Source organism: Planococcus citri, chromosome 4 (assembly GCF_950023065.1).
Source record: "Planococcus citri chromosome 4, ihPlaCitr1.1, whole genome shotgun sequence".
Lineage (NCBI taxonomy): Eukaryota > Metazoa > Arthropoda > Insecta > Hemiptera > Pseudococcidae > Planococcus > Planococcus citri.
This window is the reverse complement of record NC_088680.1, coordinates 17,997,191-18,018,455: the sequence shown is the minus strand read 5'-3', so window position 1 is coordinate 18,018,455 and position 21,265 is coordinate 17,997,191. Positions and strand designations below refer to the sequence as shown.

The 21,265-nt window shown below is 34.0% G+C and overlaps 3 protein-coding genes across 9 annotated transcripts; 1 reads left to right on the top strand and 2 right to left on the bottom strand.

Moving 5' to 3' along the window:
* Positions 1-10,180: 10,180 nt before the first annotated feature.
* LOC135842387 (clumping factor B-like) lies at positions 10,181-12,095 on the bottom strand. Of its 2 annotated transcripts, none has more exons than XM_065359824.1 (4): positions 11,903-12,095; positions 11,559-11,744; positions 11,306-11,478; positions 10,181-11,219 (listed from the first exon to the last, which is right to left on the bottom strand). In XM_065359824.1, exons 2-4 carry the CDS (start codon positions 11,739-11,741, stop codon positions 10,589-10,591), a joined length of 987 nt encoding a protein of 328 aa, XP_065215896.1. In that variant the 5' UTR covers positions 11,742-11,744; positions 11,903-12,095; the 3' UTR covers positions 10,181-10,588. The 2 variants fall into 2 exon arrangements, with proteins under 2 accessions (XP_065215896.1, XP_065215895.1); XM_065359823.1 differs by having other exon boundaries at positions 11,559-11,770; positions 11,903-12,093.
* On the bottom strand, positions 11,924-20,005 carry PIG-N (Phosphatidylinositol glycan anchor biosynthesis class N). The gene is made up of 16 exons (XM_065359822.1): positions 19,647-20,005; positions 19,455-19,575; positions 19,285-19,384; positions 18,961-19,198; positions 18,766-18,893; positions 18,490-18,698; positions 18,195-18,422; positions 17,950-18,121; positions 17,782-17,874; positions 17,543-17,709; positions 17,287-17,474; positions 16,995-17,218; positions 16,724-16,926; positions 16,569-16,652; positions 16,292-16,483; positions 11,924-16,219 (listed from the first exon to the last, which is right to left on the bottom strand). Exons 1-16 carry the CDS (start codon positions 19,880-19,882, stop codon positions 15,953-15,955), a joined length of 2,850 nt encoding a protein of 949 aa, XP_065215894.1. The 5' UTR covers positions 19,883-20,005; the 3' UTR covers positions 11,924-15,952.
* LOC135842388 (uncharacterized) lies at positions 12,371-14,275 on the top strand. 6 transcript variants are annotated; one of them, XR_010558123.1, is made up of 8 exons: positions 12,371-12,549; positions 12,621-12,756; positions 12,826-12,953; positions 13,028-13,214; positions 13,366-13,528; positions 13,601-13,736; positions 13,812-13,939; positions 14,014-14,275. XR_010558123.1 is itself a non-coding variant. In XM_065359826.1 (8 exons), the coding sequence occupies exons 5-8, from the start codon at positions 13,492-13,494 to the stop codon at positions 14,175-14,177; spliced, it is 465 nt and encodes a 154-aa protein (XP_065215898.1). In that variant the 5' UTR covers positions 12,373-12,549; positions 12,621-12,756; positions 12,826-12,953; positions 13,028-13,218; positions 13,366-13,491; the 3' UTR covers positions 14,178-14,275. The 6 variants fall into 6 exon arrangements, 4 of the variants coding, with proteins under 4 accessions (XP_065215900.1, XP_065215898.1, XP_065215897.1 ...); XR_010558122.1 differs by having other exon boundaries at positions 13,344-13,528; XM_065359826.1 differs by having other exon boundaries at positions 12,373-12,549; positions 13,028-13,218.
* Positions 20,006-21,265: the final 1,260 nt, after the last annotated feature.

Sequence of the window (21,265 nt, the reverse complement as noted above, 5' to 3'; positions counted from 1 at the left end):
CAGTTTTTCACAAAGTGATGAAACAAATTAATCCTGATGTTTCATATAAATCATAATACATTTTTTTGGACAAAAAATTTTTTGGTCGCCAATCCACCTGAAGTTTTGGCCAGGGTTTTTTTGGCACGTCGAAATCATTTCCGGCGTCAGATTTTCACCACAGTGCGCCATTCTCTCAGAAACAGCCTTTTTTTAAAGGTCAAAAATCACCTGAACATAAGTTGTGTAATTTTGCGAAACATGCGTCTCACAACAGAAGTGGACACCAGCCAGATTCGGACTCGAAGACCTCGAATTAGTCGAAAACAACCCTTTATGATACTTAATTTTTTTCGAAATTCAAAAAAATACCTTCGACACTTTTTTTAAAAAGATCCAAAAATTTCCGAAAAAACACATACTTATTCAATAAAATATGTAGGTATGTACCTTAATTGAGTTTCTCGTAAAATTTTAACCCATTTTGATATTTCACAATATTCTCCTTCTTTTTTTTTTACAAAAATCGAAAAAAGTAATTTCAATACCCAAAAATGCCTGAAAAAAACACATTTTTAATGGAATATAAAAAGGTAATGTTAGATATCGAAATGGGTTAAAATTTCGCGAGAAAAGCAAAATATTTCATTAAAAATGTGTGTTTTCGCGTATTTTTGGATTTTTTTTTTGAAAAATCATTGAAGGTACATATTATTTTTTTCAATTTTTGAAAAAAAAAGGAGAATGTAGGTAACATATCAAAATGGGTTAAAATTTCGCAAGAAATTCAAATATTTAATTAAATTTTTTTTTGTCATTTTATGAACGAAGCTTTGGTGGCGCGCAGTGTGCCAGAAGAGCCGCTAACGTACGAAGAGCGAATGGCTCGCTTGGAACATTTCAATACAGCATTGAATAATTACGTTAGTACCTAATAACATACGTATACCTTATTCTTAAATATTTTCCTGAATATCCAAAAGTAAGCAATTTTCTATTTTTTTATTTAATACATATCAATATGAACGCTCTCGGGGATCATTTCACCCCTCTTATGCGCCTAAAGTCTTTGTGTATTTTTCAGAAACCCCCCCCCCACTGGTTGTAGCCCCACCCCCACCCTTGGTAGGTACAAAAACAGTTGATACATCACTAGATCGGAAATTTGACGTAGATTCTTTTTTCTAATCACATTTTTCACTAAAATCGAATGAGGGGGGGATGGCGAAAAACTGGTTTTGGGGGGCTAAAATCCACTCTGGGGAGAACGCTCACCAAGGCCGCGCGGGGGCTCTTCAGATTCATGTTCAGTTCAGCACATAAAAATGGACCAGTGAAAGTACCAAAATGGAATGCTAATTTTCCTGAACTACTTCAGAAAACTGTTTTGCCTCTCTCAGACAAGACTTCCTCAAGATTATAGTGGAGGTTCTTCAGTCGTCTACAATAATGGAATGAACGATGATTCTCACAAGGTAAAAAAACCACCTGAGAACGAAGTAAAGGTTACTGCGAATCGAATCTGGGGAGTAGAAATGGCGAGGAGGCACCAAGAGGTCTTAAGAAGGTAAAAATTCCTCTGAAAAGTTGTTTGCAAAACTAATTTTCATGACACGACTTCAAAAGTAGTTCACTTCAACTCGAATATTTCTTTAAAATGTGTTTTTTAGGCACTTTTGGATTTTAAAAAAAAATTTAAGTTTTTTTTAAATTTTTGAAAAAAATGTGAATGTAACATATCAAAATAGGTTAAAACTTTGCTAGAAACTCAAATATTTAATTAATTTTTTTTTGTCATTTTATGGGCGAAGCTTTGGTGGCAAGTAGCGAGCCACAGCAGGAGAGCATTGCTCAATTTGAGCTATGCAGAATTGCAGAGGTATTCTAAAACGTTTTCCTGAATATTCTTGATTTAGTATAATATATAATAATAAAATGTTTATTTTTTCAGGGCACGCATTAGCGTTATTAATGAGATTTTATCAAGATATGGATATTCCAATGGGCGATTCAGCAGAACCTCAAGATATATAATATTTAAACAACTTTAATAATAATAGTCAAAATAACAAATTATTCATTATCACTGCAAATATAAAAAACTAAATAAGTCTACTTTACAATGAGGACTTATTATCATCAATCCTAGTAATGTACATAGGTATCATGTCAGAATTCGGTGCATATCAGGATATCCTGACCTACACACAACATAATTCATGTCACTTCTTGACCTCTTGACTTACTTCAGTTCATAATCATGTCGAAATGTGAAATTACAGAATACTTTCAAGAGACTGTAAACAAAATAGCATGGTTTATATTTTTAATGTCTTTAAGAACCAAAAGTAAACAATTTTCTATTTTTTTTTTTTTTGTTTTGTTAATACACATGTATCTATAATCTCAACTCTAAGTACTTATGTATCAAATGATTAATTTCATTTTTTTCTGTTTTTTCAGATCCCACTCGTAAAACTAATTAAAATTAGAGATGTTAGTAACATGGTATAGGTAAGTAAGTATGTGTTAACAAATTGAAAAACACATTGTACTCAGTGTAAATATAATAATTCTTAAAGCTCTTCAAGTGTTGCTGTTGTTGTGGTCAACTATTCACCAACATGTGTACACTTAGTTGGCGATGTTGACACTTGTAGAGGTTTTACAGTGGTACAACTCGTACAAGAGTCAACTTTCCTGTATGATATACATATAACTTTATCTCCATTACTCAAATTTTTAAAAAACATTTAAAACAAAAATAAAGATACACTTTTTACCTGAATAAATATTGGCTCAGGTTTGTTTGGTTTTCATTTTCAAAATTTGAAATTTGAATTTTTAAAAACTTGACATTTAAATCCTAAAATTTTAAAGCCAAAAAAACGAACAAATTTCTGAAAATTACATAGTTTTTCACCTCTTGAATTTTTGAATGTTATTGCACTTGCTTCACTTCGCTATTTTTATCCCTTTCCCAAACTATAAAAAATTCAATTTTGAAACTTCCAAAAATTCCAAAAGGAAAATAACAATTTTTTATCATGGCTTAACGTGCGTACATATTATATGTATAGGTTATTATCAACATGTAAATTTGTGAACTTGTTATTTCATCTCTAATTTCATTTTAGAAATTCGTATTCATCATTTTATTTGACAAAATTGGTATTTTTTTCTTTTACTCGTCGCTAAATTTTTGATCACGCTCCCTCCCCCTCCCCCCACCACCATTGAAACCCCACTAGTTTTATTCCAGTCAGTTCAATGGAAAATCGCTGGTAATCTTTCAACTCTCTGGATGCTCCTGCCTCCAATGCTATTTTCATTCATTGGATAATTGGATTAATCACTTCATCATAACATACGAGTAGAAAAAAAAGTACTGATATTGTTAAATTGATTTTATACTTCATATTTTTTTGGTTGAAACTGTAATCTATGTTTCTTTTCTTATTACGAGTATGTGGTCCACCCATTATTTCCCCTATTTGACTGCACTACGAGACAATGCCGAACGACAGTAACGCGCACGAACACTACGTAATTCCCCACGATAGCGCCGTGGACTATCATGCCCAACCCCCGGCAAATAATGACGCGTGGTCAGTTTTTATTTTTTTTGATTTTTGACAATGTTGCACCAACTCAAACTCGTTGAAACTTTTATGGTATAATATAATCTAGACTAAATAACGTATTTTAGGGGAAAAAATGGCGACTGTACCTTCGCAACTTCTTTACAAAATGGCCGCTCAAAATTTTCAAAACGCTACAATTTGGTGAAAAATGGACCAAAAATTTTGAAAAAATTTCAGGGGCTTCCCCTCACCCTTCAGAATTGATACAAAAAAACGCGAAATTTTTATCTACATATGGCGATAAACTGGAAAATAAAGTTTAAAAAAACACATTTTGGCCCCTCCCCCCCTGAAAAAAAGGTCTGGGGGTCTAAAACTTTTTTCAGCGTATCTTCTCATCATGGGTAACCTTTGGGGTGACCCACGTCGAAATCCATTTTTGGGCCCAAAACCGTACCTTATCCTCCTATACCCTTTCCGATCTAGTGATATATCAACCGTCCTTCTACCCCCAAGGGGGGGTGGGGCTAGAACTATTCAAAAAAGTGGGGTTTCCTGAAAAATACATAAAGGCTATAGGCGCCTAAGAGGGGTGAAATGGTCCCCGAAAGCGTTCGAGTTGATAATTAGCATGGAAGATGGGTACCATTGAGAAACTTCCGCTTGAAAAATTTCAGATCCACATCCTCTCCCCTTTTTGGGGAACTTCCCTTTTCTGAAACCCCATTTCCACCAATTTTGAAAATTTTTCAGTATGTGATGTGTGAAAATATCCAAACATTTCGGTTTTCTGGATTTAATTTTTGGTTCCTGGCGCAGAACCCGCTTATCTTCTCAGTCAATATCGGGACAATGAGAATCCGCAACTTCAGGCAGAATGAAATTCGAGAGATTGGAGGGAATAATAGACGGGCAATTCAAGACCATTGAACTTCAACATTATTTTATCAATTTATCCACTGTGGTAAGTGTTTTTAAAATCAACTTTGATATCCGCCTTCTCCCCCTCCCCGGTTTTAAACAAAAACGACCGAGCGTGCATCGCTAACAGTTCTTAAACTAAGTATGCATTTTATGAAACAATTTTATAGTACTTACCTACCTATAGACTTATTTCAACGAGTTCTATCTAGGTAGACTAAAATCAGTTGTGTATAGTGATAATTTAATAAAGAAACGAACGTACCATTTTTTGTCATTTTGATTTTGCTAATTTTGCTAATTTTTCAATTTTTGTCCTGGTTCAATTTTTAAAAAACTACTGGATGGATTTTGATAAAATTTGGAATATAGGTTTGTTTTGTAATTGACTCAGACAAAGTCGTCGAGATTAAAATTTCAGCTCCACTTAATTAAGTATTTAAAATACTCGTTTTTTTTTTTATTTGTATAAATATGTGTCTACCAAGACGATTGTGAAGAGAATGAAGCTGCAGTTCAACAGGTATAAGATGCCAATAGAATCGAAGATGTTCTTGAAGCTATGTATTTTTCGAGAAAACTTACTAGCTGCATTCAAAGAATTTGGTAAGCTGTTTTACCTGATGTGGAAAATTTTTTTAAATCAACTTTGTGGTCCTCGCTTCGCTCGAGCTAATTTGTTTTCCTTTTTCAAAATTACCTAACAATTTTTAGGGAAACATTGGCAGAATTTGGAAAATTCATAGCCTCTGAAATTACAAATTTTTGCAAACTTTCGCCCTCGCTTCGCTCGGGCTAATTCCATTTTATTTTTTATTCAAGCTCTTCGGTAAAATATTTTTCGAATTAGAAAACTGTCAAAGAAAAGCCGAAAAAATATATAGGTGCATTGATGATAGCTTCGTTAGGTGAAAACTCAAAATGGCTTGAAATTTCGCGAGAAACTCAAATAGGTACTTAATATTCCATTGAAAATGTGTTTTTTCAGACATTTTTGGTCATTTTTGAAAAAAGTGCTGAAGGTATTTCTTTTGATTTTCGAAAAAAAGTGAATGTAATGTAACATATCAAAATCACAAAATGAGTTAAAGTTTTGCAAATACCTATTTAATTAATTTTTTTTTGTCTTTTTATAGGGTTAGCGTTGGCAGAATGCTGTGTGCCAGAGCTGCAAACAGATGAAGAGCGAACGGCTAGCTTTCACAATTTCGTAGCATCGTTTAACGCGTTACGTAAGTCCAAGTACCTAGATACAATAAGTACAGGGTGCCCAGAAATATCGAGCACCCCTAAGAAAGTTTTCTACTAAAATACTTTGGTTGGTCACAGTGAATGATAATAATGATAGCACATGATTGGTTGTTGGACTGGAGAGATAACATTCCACCAACCATATGCATCTATTTCACGTTGCCAACCTATATTTTTAATGAAAAACTTTCTTGGGAGTGCTCGATATTTCTGGGCACCCTGTATATAAATTATTATTCTAGGAAATAGGCTATACCTATGTAATAGTAATAAAAATAAAATATGTATATTTATTTTTTTTAGGAGACGCTGTAGAACTGGGAACTGCTATCCTTGAGAACCAAAAGTAAGCAATTTTCTATTTTTTTTTTTTTTTTTAATTCAACTCTAGTAGGTATCAAATGATTACCATACCTACCTAATTTCATTTGTTTCTGTTTTTTCAGATCTCACTCATAAAACTAACTAAAAGTAGAAATGTTAGTAACATGGTATAGATATATGTAACAAATTGAAAAACCCATTGAACACAGTGTAAATATAATAATTCTTAAAGTTCTTCAACTGTTGCTGCTGCTGCTGTTGTTGTTGTTGTTGTTGTTGTTGTAGTCAACTAATTCACCAACATTGCGTACTTTTTGTTGGCGATGTTGACACTTGTAGAAATGTAGAGGTTTTACAGTGGTAGGTACAAGGGTCAACTTTCTGTATAATACATACAAATATAAGTGACTTTGTCTGTGCATAAGTATAATTCATTTCTCTTTGATTTGCCGTGCAGCATAAGAATGCAAAAAAATGCGAAGTGTACCTAACAGTAACAAAAAAAAAACACACACACAAAATTTTACAATGCACGAAATAGCGAAAAGAAGATGCGAAATTTTATGCACAAACATCAAAAAGCGCGAAATTTTAGCGTTGAAACTTCTTATCAAAATGATTTTTTTGTACCTTGCACTTGAATTCGCAAAAATGTTATTCAATATTCAACAACTACGATTACGATTACGATAGGAAAAAATAATACATACAAATCACTTACAATGGTGCTTCTAAGCTTGATTCAGATTCCAACACTCATTTAGTACCTAATTAAATTTTTTTTGTAAAGAGATGCATTCGACTTGCGGAATGTGGATCCAACTCCACCGACACAATTTCTTTGGACCAAACTGAGAAAATTTGAAAGAGCATCCAAAAATACCCAACTTGTCAGAATTTCAGGTGCCGTATTTCATTTTTTTTTAAATTTTACAATTAATGTTTAAAAATTTAAATTCACTTTTAAAAAAAGAAAAAAAAGAAAAGGGCTATTCATAATCATTCAACAAAAAAAAAAAAAATGACTCGCCTAGCCCGCAGTAATAGACGACTGACTGTGTAATCGAAATTAAAGATAATTAGGTAACTCATCGCGAACGAACATAACACTACTAACTTAACGCTTTGAATTCGGATTCTTACCAAACTCCGGTAGTAGGTAGGTAGTAGACAGCTTTAGTTGCTGAGACAAACAAAAAAGGTTATTTATGTACACACAGGACCGAATGATTCATGGGAGCGAGCTAGGATCGTTCAAAGTGTAGGTAATGTACTATGTACTACTTTAATTTCCTCGTAAATTATTTTTTTCTGAAGAAATAAAACCAATAGGTAGGGGGATATATTTGGGAGGGAGATGGGAGATACTGTATTCACACACAAAATATCAGCGAAATCGGTCAAAAAGGACCAGAGTTGTGGAACAATACCGATGCTAAAAAACCAATACCTATTACCAGCAAAACTGGCTAATTTTTTTTTTTAATTTAAAAACCGAAAACCAATACCGATAAGTTGACAAATGAAAAACCGATTTTACAAAATAGTAAAATACCAATCAAATTTTCAAAATTTGTACAAACACAGAAAACCAATTGGTACCAAAATTACCATGAAAATTGTACCTATTATGTACAGTATTTTCAATATTTTTCTCTGAATTTTTTTCTTTTCGGCTTTGGCTCTTGCAGTTTGGATTTTGCATTTTTGAAGGAATTCTGCTGGAATTATGTCGTTTTTCACCAAAAAAAATGTAAAAATCTCACGAATGGTTTCACATGACGTCACGTAAGACAGGAGAGTAAGTGCTGAAATGTCTTTTTCGATTTTTGGTAAATTTTTGACAATCAATTAATTTAGGCCAAAAATGAGGGAAAAAATCAAAATCTTACCAAATTTACCAAGAAAGCTGAAATTTGGAATATGCCCTATTTTCGACATGGCAAACCGATTGGAAACTGATTCAGACCGTTTAGGGAAGTTTTGGAGCCTCCAGCAGATTTTTGAAACTTGAAATTCCCACGAAATTCCATCGAAAATGGAGTTGGAAAGACGAAATTCATTCTGCAAACTAGTTTCAATACGCTACGAAGTCGACTGCAGGTGGATTTCAAGTCGTTTATGGAGTCTCCAGCGAATTTTTGAAAATTACTGGAGCCTCCAGTAGATTTCTGAAACTCGAAATTTTTACTAAATTCCATCAAATAGAGATGAAAAGCCGAAATTTACCTGGAGACTCCAGGAATTTTCAAAAAGTCGCTGGACACTCCAAAATGACTTGAACAGCCTGAAGTCGTATTCGTATAGCGTATTGAACTTAGTTTGCAGAATGAATTTTGTCTTTCTAACTCCATTTGATGAAATTTCAAGTTTCAAAAATCGGGTGGAGACTCCAGGAATTTTCGAAAAATCGCTGGAGACTCCAAAATGACTTGAACCGCCTGAAGTCGTCTTCGTAGCGTATTGAATCTAGTTTGCAGAATGAATTTTGTCTTTCTAACTCCATTTGATGAAATTTTGTAGAAATTTCAAGTTTCAAAAATCTGCTGGAGACTCCAAGAATTTTCAAAAAATCGCTGGAGACTCCAAAATGACTTGAACCGCCTGAAGTCGTCTTCGTAGCGTATTGAACTTAGTTTGCAGAATGAATTTTGTCTTTGTAACTCCATTTTGATGAAATTTCAAGTTTCAAAAATCTGGTGGAGACTCCAGGAATTTTCGAAAAGTCCCTGGAGGCTCAAAAGTGACTTGAACCAACCTGAAGTCGTCTTCGTAGCGTATTGAACCTAGTTTACAGAATGAATTTTGTCTTTCTAAGTCCATTTGATGAAATTTTGTTGAAATTTAAAGTTTCAAAAATCCGCTGGAGACTCCAGGAATTTTCAAAAAGTAGCTGCAGGCTCCAAAATGACTTGAACCCACCTGAAGTCGTCTTCGTAGCGTATTGAATCTAGTTTGCAGAATGAATTTTGTCTTTCTAACTCCATTTGATGAAATTTTGTAGAAATTTCAAGTTTCAAAAATCTGCTGGAGACTCCAAGAATTTTCAAAAAATCGCTGGAGGCTCCAAAATGACTTGAACCCACCTGAAGTCGCCGTCGTAGCGTATTGAATCTAGTTTGCAAATTGAATTTTGTCCTTCTAACTCCATTTTGATGAAATTTCAAGTTTCAAAAATCTGCTGGAGGCTCCAGAACTACCCCAAACGGTATGAATCAGTTTCCAATAGATTTGGCAGGTCGAAAATAGGGTGTATTCCAAATTTCAGCTTTCTAGGTCAATTTGGTAAGATTTTGATTTTTCCCTTCATTTTTGGCCAAAATTTGATTTTCGAAAATTCGCCAAAAATCGAAAAAGACACTCAAGCCTTTGAAATCTTGTCAGATGATAAATTTTGCCTGCTCTTTCGATGTACCTTTGTAAGGTTTGAAAAATTTTGTGCAAGTCCTATTCCTATATGTTGGAACTTGGAAGGCAAAATCTGCGATTTCGGCTGACCAGTCAATCAAAATGGCCGCCATTTTGTGAGTAGGGCCATGGCTTTTTTTGAGGACAAGAGCTAGAAATGTTCCTTAGGACTCCCCCTTTGAAAAAAAAGTCGTCCTTATGCGGACCCCCCGCCCACTTTCATGGCGATTTTTTGAAATTAAAAATCATTTGGTAGCCCTTGGAATTCGCAAGTCAGGCAAGAATAGTCTACATTGGATTTTAGCACTTGGATTTCGAAATAATATCATTTGCCCCTTCAATTTTCAAAATAGGCAACTTGTTTATCTTACGTACCTGTAGAGAAAAAATAGCAACATTGAATCCAGAGTCGGGTTTTATTTTTTGGTTGAATGAATCATTGAATCGCTCCATTTGAATGGTAAAACTTTGACATTTCAGTTTCACTGTTTTCACTTTTCAATTTATTGGGAAAAAATAAACTACTTAAATTTCAGTTTTTTAGTTTCAATTTCGCCACAAATAAATTGAAAACATTCAACCGAGAACGGTTCGCAGTAGAATTTTCAATCACATCTTCATCTCTGAATCAAGTTGAAAAATTCTCAAAACGTTAGAACACATTCAATCCTGAGCTTTTCCTTCTACACTTCTACGAAGCCGAATAGAGAAAATAATTTGAAAAATTTTATACATTTATATACTTGTAATTTACAAAGAATAGAGTAATTCGACGTATTTACTGAAAAAGTAATAGAACATTTTGAAAATAGAATTCCTTCATGCTTAAAAACATATAAATTGAATCGATTTACAAAAAAAGGGAACAAAAACACTTCTTATAACGTAGATATTCGATAAATACAATATTCTTGGCAATATTGAATAGGTATAGAAAGAAATGAATACAATTCTGGTTCAACATAGGTAATTGAAATGGTAAAAAAAAAAAAAAAAAACAAAGTAAGTATAATTCCGGAAAAACAATTCTTACATCAAATTAGCGATTACACAAAGCGATATATTCAACAACACTATTACACCCGTATACTTTAGCAAATAACCCGGTACAACCGAATCCTCTAATAATAGTACTCATCTTCGCTAGCTGACGAGGGAGAATATTCGACACCAGGTTCTTCCGAATCGTCATCGGAAACATCATATGTTTCAGCATCGAGCGTATCCTCGTAATCGTTATCATCGTTATCCTCATCCGAATCATCGTTATCAGGTTCTTCTTCTCCATCTTCATCATCATCGTCGTCGTCGTCGTTGTCGTCGTCCTGTTCGTAATTATCGAAATAATCGTTATCGTTATCCGAATCGGCGTCATTGTCGCCGTCATTCGAATCGCAATCGTATTCATCATCTGCGTGCTCGTCTTCAGCATCTGATTCGCTGTCTACGTTGAAGAATTCATCATTTTGTACTTCATCATCGTCGTCTTCTTCTTCTTGGTCCGATGAATTATTACAGCTGGCATCATCTTCTTCGGCATCGCCTTCAGCTTCATCTTCGCTTTCCTCCTCGTTCTCGTTCGAGTGTTCGGAGGCTTCGTCGTCGTCATCGTGAGACAATTCATTGTTACTCAGGTAATTGAAGAAATTCCCCGTTTCGTTATCGTAATTGGCACCGTCGAAGTCTTCGTTTCCGTCGTATATGATCGAATTATCGTAATCTGATTCCATATCCATTGATTCCATTCCGCCACTGTGAAACATATCGCCAAGTATTAGTTAGAGATGAGAAAAAACAAGATAAAGACGAGGAATAATCTTTGGAAGAACGTCACTCACTAGCTACTATCGGTATCTGTATCGTCGATATCGAAAATTAAGTCGTTATCGATATTAGCGAGAACATCTACTCTAGGAGGTTCGACTTTCTCAATATCGTAATCATCCTGAGATCTTATATTATGTAATATTCCGGTAATAGGTCCGATACACAATGGACAAACAGCTTTAACCTGAAACAACATAAATCGAGAATTAAAACGTCGACGAAAACAATTACGAGCTTATCAGTAAAGTGAATCATGCTACGTACTTTAGTCCAATCTAAAATACACTGGTAGCAAAAAGGATGCAGACATTCATTAATAAACGACTTATTGGTAAACGATTCACAGCAAATAGAACACTCTTCGTATATGGAGTTGTCTTCGACAACGCAGCTTTTAGCCATCGTGGAAATATCGTTTATCTGAAGTGGTTCAAAGGCGACTTCCATATTCTATATTCATCCGCCGAGCAGAAATACTGTAATAAAAATAGAATATTGATTTGGAATTAGAATAGATAACGAATTAAATCGGTAGCTTGATTATTTTCGGGTTGATATCTGATTCGAGTATTAACCGACATATTATTACGATGAATTAAGTTACTCACTTCAGTCAAACTGCATGATTCTACGAATAAATCGATATGTACACAAATTTACAAGTACCTCTAATCACACCTAATCACCTATAAAATAATTAGTATAAGAAAATGAACACACAACACAACGCTAGAATTTAAACGATTCCATTGATTTGATACACTACACGATTCTAAATTTAAATTGTTTATCAATAAAAAATGCTCGACTCATTTTCGTTTTGTTACGAATTTATTTCAAGAAATAGCGAAATTGGCCAAGCTGCGGAGTAATGACCGAATTGAAGTTTGAAATCAATGAAGAATTTATAATTACAATACCTTTATTTAACTCGAGGAAAACTAAAATTGTGACAAGGGAAAAGGACCTTAGGGTGAAATCACAAATTTCACCAGTGCAGCCAAAAAGCAACAAAAAATACCAAAAATTATCAATTATTTTTTTATTGCGTAATTCAACAGACTGATTTTTGGAAAAAATTTTAAAAAAATAAATAGAAAAATATGATAAAAAATATTTTAAAAAATTCTTTCATCTTCAAAAAATCAAATCTCCAATTTTAGTGTCCCATGAGACTGCATTTTGTTCGAGTTCGGTGTTGGTTCGTCAAGTCTACGTATGAGTCGAGTTCTATTGAAAAAAATTCTACTTAAAAGTAAGTACATTGTTGTTTTGGTCAATTTTTCAATTTGAACAATGAACTAATGTATAAAATATATGGTTTAGAATATCCAGAGACAGCGAACGTTCCGAATTTCAATGTAACCAGATTCGCCGAAGGACTCTCTGATGCCATCAAATCGGAAAAACTGAAACTGAGAATTGGCCAAGTTGAGCATGCCAGAAATCTTATACTGCGCTTGTAAGCGTTTTATTCTCTCACCTTCGTGTTGTGTTTGGAACAAACCTAATATGTACGTATTACTTGCAGGAAATCCAAGTTTGGTCCTAATACTTTATGCGAACTGGAAAAGATAGATTTGGTTCATGAGGAAAAACTGCTTGCAGGTGAAAATCGTGACGACGGAAACGATGAATGGGAAGATTCCATTTTTGAACGTGAGCGTAATTTTATTATTGCAATAATGTCGTGTGTTATTCGATGTATTTTGATTAATTTCGTCGTTTTGCAGGAGATGTCACGTCGGCTAATCGTATCAGAGTAGCCAAGGCGCTGAAGAACGATATTGAAAGACTTTTTCCTTTAATCACTCCGACAGAAGAAAGAATCCTACGAGCTGAAGTTTTGTTGGGGTTTCTTAGCATTTCCATAAGTAAAATGAAAAAATGGATTTAAAATGGAGAAGGAGATCGTATTATGTAGGTATGTAGTATTATTACGTTGTGATAATTTGCTCGATCTGTGTTCTTGATCTTATCGAATACGTTTGTTCGTTAGTTTTGACTTTGACTCTGGTTTAATTCAGTTTCTTAAAATGTTACAATTAGAAACACATCGTCGATATTGCAGGTCGAATTCCAACATTATGGCAACAATGGTAATCTAATCCTAATCTTGGTTTGAAAAATTTATTGATAAAAACTTCAATTCTTCCTGAGGCGTTCTTTCTATCGATGTTCGACGATCAGTGTGAGCATGAGTCGAGTTTTGTTTAAGAAAATGATGCTTAAAAGTAAGTAATGTATACTGTTGTTTTGGTCAGTTTTTCAATTTGAACAATGAACTAATATAAAGTATAACTTAGAATATCCAGAGATAGCGAACGTTCCGAATTTCAATGTAACCAGATTCGCCCGAGGACTCTCTGATTTCATTAAATCAGAAAAACAAAAACTGAAAATTTTCCGAGTTGAGGGTGTCAGAGATCTTATACTGCACGTGTAAGCGTTTTATTCTCTCACCTTCGTGTTGTGTTTTTAACAAACCTACCCTATGTAATAATGCATTACTTGCAGGAAATCCAAGTTCGGTCCTAATACGTTATGCGAACTGGAAGAGATCGATTTGCTTCGTGAGGAAAAAGTGCTTGCAGGTCAAAATCAAGACGACGAAAACGGTGTATTGGAAGAGGAAATTGGGGAACGTAAGCGTAATTTTATTTTTGCAATAATGTTGTGTGTTATTCGATGTATTTTAATTAATTTCGTCGTTTTGCAGGAGATGTCACGTCGGCTAATCTTATCAGAATAGCCAGAGCGTTGAAAAACGATATTGAAAGACTTTTTCCTTTAATCACACCGACAGAAGAAAGAATCTTTCAAGCTACAATGTTGTTGGGGCTTTTAAACTTATCCAAAAGTAAACTGAAAAAATGGAGTTGAAATGAAGGAGATCGTATTATGTATATAGTATTATTACGTTTTAATAATTTGCTCGATATGTGTTCTTGATGTTATCGAATATACTTTTTCGTTAGTTTTGACTCTGTACGATTAGAAATAGAAACACATCGTCGATATTTCAGATCGAAGAGCAACATTACGACATTGCATTCGCATCACGTTTATGTTAGGTACGACGTACCGAAGTTTGGGAACTCAATCCATGCGGATGACAAATAAAACTTTACCTTTCAAAATGTAAAATTTCTGAAAAACTTTATACCCAGTCCTTCTATGAAAAAATGAATAGATCATATAAAATTATAGAGGAAGCGTCTTGAGTGAGATCTTGAACATTGAAGCATCGAAAAATGAAAATAGTTATTATTCTTACCCATACAAATATTTTAAATTCAAAATTTTCGTTTTCACTTACGAATTGAATTTTATGAAATAAAGATGTAATTAACCAATGGATTGAAAGCGATATGAATGCTAAACTTTCTAAAGTCCACCTGATCAATTTTCACAATGTTCAAAGAAATTTTGAACTTGTTCGTAGGCTATTGAAAAGTTCGCAATTTTATTCATTTGACTGATTCATTCATCTATCGGTACATAACTTACTCCACAAATCGAAAGTTTGCACAACAATGTGCACAACTTACCCGATACATTTAATTAAACACAATGATACACCAGTATGAAGTATTATTAGTCAAATTTTGAGATCGTTTTCAGATGCAATGCATTGAAAAATACTTTTACATTCTCAAAATAAAATTCACCGAGCAGATTAAAAACCACGAACACTTCGAATTATAATGAGAATGAGACAATTGGCTGACTAAACCGGATTTTATTCGAATTGCCTGATGGCTCATCAGCAGTAGATTTCTTTTCTTGATAAAAATCACCCTGCAATCCTTCTACATACGCAACTGATGACTCATCCTTTTTCCACTAAAATTTAGCAAACCAAAATGAAATAAAAATGCGGAATATGCAAAGGAAATTTTACAACTTGTCGACTGTGATCAAGCATCAAGCTGAAATTTGACTTTTTGGCGAATTCTACAAAAGGAACAAACAAAGATGAAAATCTGAAACTCAGTTCATGTATCAAAATTCAAAGTCGACTACCCAAACCAATTGCCACCATTTTCTAGCCGATCTGGAGCCTCTAGAAAAAGTTGGTAGTTTCTCCAGCAATGTTTAAAATCCCTCCAGAAGGCGTAATGATCGGCTCAGCCTCAGACAGCTAAAAATTTACTCCTATTTTAAATTTTTCATAAGTTCGACATTCCGAATCTATTAGAGGTGGTGAATCGGAAATTCGAGGCGACCACATAGTTAAAAAGTAAAAAATCCGACATCGTCAATTTTGTAACAATTTTCTCATCAAAAGTTCGCCCCCCCCCCAGCAAGACAGCCTCGAGGGAACATTTCTGCAAGAAGATGGGGGGGGGGGGGGAATGAACTTCGAGCGGATGAAATTACTTTGTCACCCTTTATTAAGTAAAAAACTGATCACCAGTTTGTTTTTTTAAATTGTGCAATCTGATAATAAGATATTTTAAAATACAGCAAGTAATTAATTATTATCTACTATTTTTTGAATAAAAAAGAGTAACATAAAATGACAACATCTCACCATTAGACATCAAGACTAGAAAATTTAGCATCACAATACACATAAAAATACATACACATAGGTATTCTCAACAGGAAAATGTTCGTTAGTTATACCTTTTCTAGGAAAAATAAATACTTTTCTAATCAGCGCGTTTTGACTTGAAGATATTTTTCCATTTCCGTACACTAATCATGCTAATAATTTTTGGCGCTTTTCCACAAGTTAGAAATCCGGATACAAAGTACAACAATACCAAAAACATAATGATCGTTTGAGAAATAACGTAATGCGAAACTGATTCTCCGATTTGTAACCAACTTCCGACATTTTTTACGAAAAACAAGAAGTTCAATCCCATCAGATCACAGTACAGTAGCACAATTAAGAACATTCTGTCTACTCGTACCTGTAAAAATAAAAACGAATTAATTTTTTTTGTCTTTGATGTATTCTTTTTACCGGATATATTTTTTTTCACCTGAGAGAGATCAGTAATTGCTCGGAATGTACAAGCAGTAACAAAAAATGGTATCACAGTTTTGATCAGAATTAGAATCATCATCGTAAACGGGGCGAATAGTGTTATGAAACATCTAACCCATGAAGTATCGAAAGAATTTATTGAAGCGATATTCCCAGTACCGAAGAAAGAAAAAACAGTGTAAAAAAACTGTACCCTAGTTAAGGAACAAATTCGAAAATAAAACAAGAACAAAAATAAATAGCACGAAATTGTACAAGTTAGCAAAGGATACGTATAAAAATGCTCTTCTGAAATCACTGGCATTCAAATTCTGATCAACGAACGTATTCTTCGACTGGAATTTCGCTTGCAACAACTGTAACATATCTTACATTAGTAATGAGTTGTATTTTCCACGAAACGATCCGAAATTACCACAATTCTCACTTTGAGTTCATTATTTCGGTACTTATCAACGAGCGAACTTTCCATCAATACCCATAAAAATAAATTGAACGAAAAATTGGGTAAAAATAACGCATCGTGGTTGATCGAGAATAACAACGCTACTACTCCTAATGAAAAATAAATGCTCAGCAGTCTCAACAACAATACCCTCGGAACACATAGAGGAACTACAGGAACTGTAACTGAAATATGTACATCGAATTAGATTAAAATTCTGACTCAATAAAGCAATTTAATTTCTTCAACTTACAAAGAATAAACCAAGATAGCAACTGGTTTAAAACGTAGAGTCCTTCTTTAGTCGAGTAACTGTGAAATACAAGAACTACATTGCAAATGGCCACCACAAATACAACGAGAAACAATACGTAAATTTTTACAGCTTTCAGCCGTGTCTTGAAACGCATTTCTAAGTTGGATGTAATAATCCAGCATATACCGATAAATATGCACCATATAGATGCGCTTATGATTCTGAAACGAAGTACAGAAAATTGAAAGAAATCATTTTTATGAGTTTTAACAGCAACTCAATTACTTACAAATGAATAATATTAGGTTTGCCACCGATCACGGGAAGGAAAGGGAATATGGCTAAAAATACGCAGGAGCCGGCCCAAAATAGAGGTAGACATACCATATTGTTTTCTTTTCTCTGATGTAATGGTAACCATATAGCCAATGTTAGGATTATAATCGATAGAAGACGTCGTTCGAAAAATGATAATACCTAGAACAGAGGCACTAAATTAATCAAGTTCGAAGAAAATTTTATTCCTTGTAGAGAAAGCAAATTACCACTAGTTCGGTCCCTACAACGGTCATGAAAACTTCCAGTAATAAGCCACATGAAAATCTCGTGTAGTTAGTCGTATAGTGAGATGATATTATCTTTCTGAAAACGTTCCACCAAATTATAATGGGAGTGCCGCAATATAAATAATATTGCAGAGGTAAATACTGAACTGAAAATCATACCAATGAATTACTTTCTACGTTCAGAAATTATTAATAATATACTAAATGAAAATACCCACTGAATAATAATAATACTGATACGATCAATAAAATTGAAAAAATCAAATGCAATGCTAACAATCGCTTCTTTTTGAGCTCTTCGATTCGATGAACTGAAATGAAACAAAAACTTTATTTTTAAAGGATAAAATTCGTCGAAAAAATTAAAAGATTAAAATTATACGTACTCAAGGAATTCCGATGTTTGTATTCGTCACCAGATAAAATATTCAAAAACATCCAACCCATCCAACCAATATAAGATACAGATATACAAAAGAGGAGTAGTTTTTGGTAATAGTTGTGATAATAATCCAGACCAGAAAGGCATAACGAGATCAAATCAATACTCCCCTTTGTCTGAAAATCCATAATCAAATTAATACAAAAAATATATACTCTAAACGTTAAATTTTTAATATTTGCTTCTTACGACGTCATTGTAGTGTCCATTTTGCAGTTGAATTTGCAAAAGATCGGATATTTTTCTATCTTCGCCATTAGATAGCTTTTTGTAAGGTTTATACAAGAAACTCAAAGTAGTTTCTTCGACAAGTTGTCTTTTCCTATTGAACTGATTGAGCATTTGGAAAGAATTGACTAGAATGGCAGCACTTTTATCGGATTCGGACATATCTAATATATCCAACGGTAATAAACCCTGAAACATTGACGCAATTAATATTTCGATCATTTTTTAAATATTCTAGACGAAAGAGAAAACATACGACAGAGTTCACAGGTATTGGAATACCCAACAGAATGGACATCAATGGAGCCAAATCAGCTTGTTTTATATCATTACGTTGCAAATGGTTTAATTTCCACGAATCCGAATTACCTACAGGAATATTACTTCGTTCAGGAGGTAAAATACCAGCTCCCCAAGCAACATAAGGAGTTTCTGTCTCGTGCAGCGAACCTTCGCCGTGAGAACCTGAAATAGAAAATCGTGAAGTAGATTCTCGACAGTAAAATTTTAAAGTGAAAAAATCTTTCCATACCCCAATCGGTCATTCCATGATCAGAAGTGAATAAGAAAGCAGTTCGGTCATCGTTGAAGAAATCATTAATAAGTGATTCGGTATCACGAACGATATCATCGGCAACTTTGATATTCTGTAAATACACACTTCGGAAAAATTCAAAATTAAATTCAAGAAACGTCGATTAAAGTAAATTAATGAACGAATAATTACTCCGAATGTGGTTTATCAGCATGTCCTGCGGTATCGATACCCAATAGATGAAGAAAAAATAATATTTCTCCTTGATTCAGCTTTTCAAACAACACTTGGTCAGATTTAGCTTGCAGTAAGAATTTTTTGAATTCTTCAAAAGACCATAAACTCGAACGAGCAGCGCTACCCTCTTTACCGGAGAATTCTTCGAATGATTCCGGATAGCTTTTCATAATAACTCTGGATTTGGTTTCACCTGAAAAATGAATGATTTGAGGAAATTTAATTTCGTTATTCTAATAGACTCTCTCTGGGATGCTTGAATTTTCAGATGAAATATACCTCGGTTAAACATTGATAAGATGTCTGGACTACCCCATCCTAAGGTAAGAAATGTTCGGTTGAAAACTGAATCGAAATCTATTGGATTATCTTTCCATCCCTGTAACCAAACGCCAAATTGAGGCAAACTAAATATGAGAAATGTTATTCCAATTGATGTTACACTGTACTTTGAAAATAGCAGAAGGATCTTCGTAAAATCCAGCGATGATAGCGACATGACCAGGACGTGATTCGGTCGGAACTCTGGTATGACTAATCCCCCATCTTCCACGTTGTTCGATTATTTGTCTAAAAAATGTACAAAATATTATAATAATGAATTCAAGCTAGTGAAGAAGTTTTGAATATAAATTTTTTACCTCAGGTGAGGAGCGGAGAACTGACTCTCGTTATAAGTATTCAAGAAGGAATCCGCTCGTAGACCATCGCCGACGAATAAAACCAAACGTTTTGCTGGACCATGGACGTAATTTTTGGACGGTATAACACCTTCTACTATGGGTGATTTGAAGTAGATATCGAAGATCGATATTAGAAAGATTACATGAACGAAGAAGCATATCACCAGCATCCATTTATGATTCGCGTAAAACATATTATTTCACGTCAATGTTCATTTAATCGATTTTAGGATTTAATTTTGAATATTTTATTGAATACAGAACGGAAGGTGTCATCGCGATTGCGGCTGTTTACTTTAAATTTTTTATCAATAAATCGAGACTGATAACAGGTTACACTTGAAGCAGCCAATCAGCGTCCGGCGTTTTCCTCCACTGACCCAGGGGTTCTCAAGAAATGATCAGCGCAATTTTTTTCTGAATGGATCTCAAAATTCAGTATTCTCTGTTCACGACTTTCGACTTTCCATTTGTCGTACAAATTACGAAAATTTATCCTTGTTTCGATGATATCATTTCATGTTCATCGAATAACGGAATAAGACAATGAAGCAGGAAAGCTGGATGCTCTGTGTTGCTTAAATGCCCCAATTTCAACATGCTGAGATTGCAGAGTCGGTAGGAGGTATTTTTAATTTTTGATCAAGCCATTCTTAAGCTTTTAGTGACAGTTTGGTAATTCTAAATTCTCAAAAAAGTGCCATAGGTAAAAAAAATACCGTCCAACTCCTCCAAAAGTCCAAATTAACTTCAACATACGTATGAAATATACGCGAGTGGTGCTTGTTAGCGACCTACTTGACCTTTAATTGCACCTGTGGAATTTTAAAACGAAACTAGAGACTCCAGTAGGGTTTAAAACCACCTTCAATCGACTCAGCATGTTGGAATCAGGGTATAAAAGTAACTTTTGATTACTCAACTTCGTTAGATTACATTTTATGAAACTTAAATTTCGATGATTCGCTGGAGGCTACAAAACTGCTCAAAATGGTTCGGAACTGTATACAATTGATTAGAGTGATCGAAAATGGGTACTCATGAGATGGCGATATCCAAAAGAAGTCAAGTGAATTTTTTGGTTATAAAAATACTAGACTGAGTAAACTGAACAGTGAATATTTTACTTAATAGGTACTTTTTGTAAGTTGGATTGCAGACTAAAATTTGAAATGAAATATTCAAACTTCATAAATAATCGAAATTTCACCTTCACGAGAGCAATATGTTTGGGAACATTTTTACGATTTTTATTTAAATGAATGCAGTGTAGATGTTGAAAATATCTTCTAGAAGATTATTTGAGAAGTGAGAAGTTCTTCAGTTCCTCCGTCCAAGTTCCCCAAAAAAAGAGCATTCTTTGAATTTTTGCAAGATATTCTGAATTATATTATCGTTGTTTTCAAACTTCACCAGTTCACTCACAATTTTTCTCAAGAATGTCGCCAATTTTTTCCAACACAATTCATCTCACTTGAATTTAATGAATATCTATCACCTACACGCTTTTAAATTATTGAAAAGTAAATTCAATATACCTAATTTATAAATTTTGAAGCTGAATTAATTATTAAAGT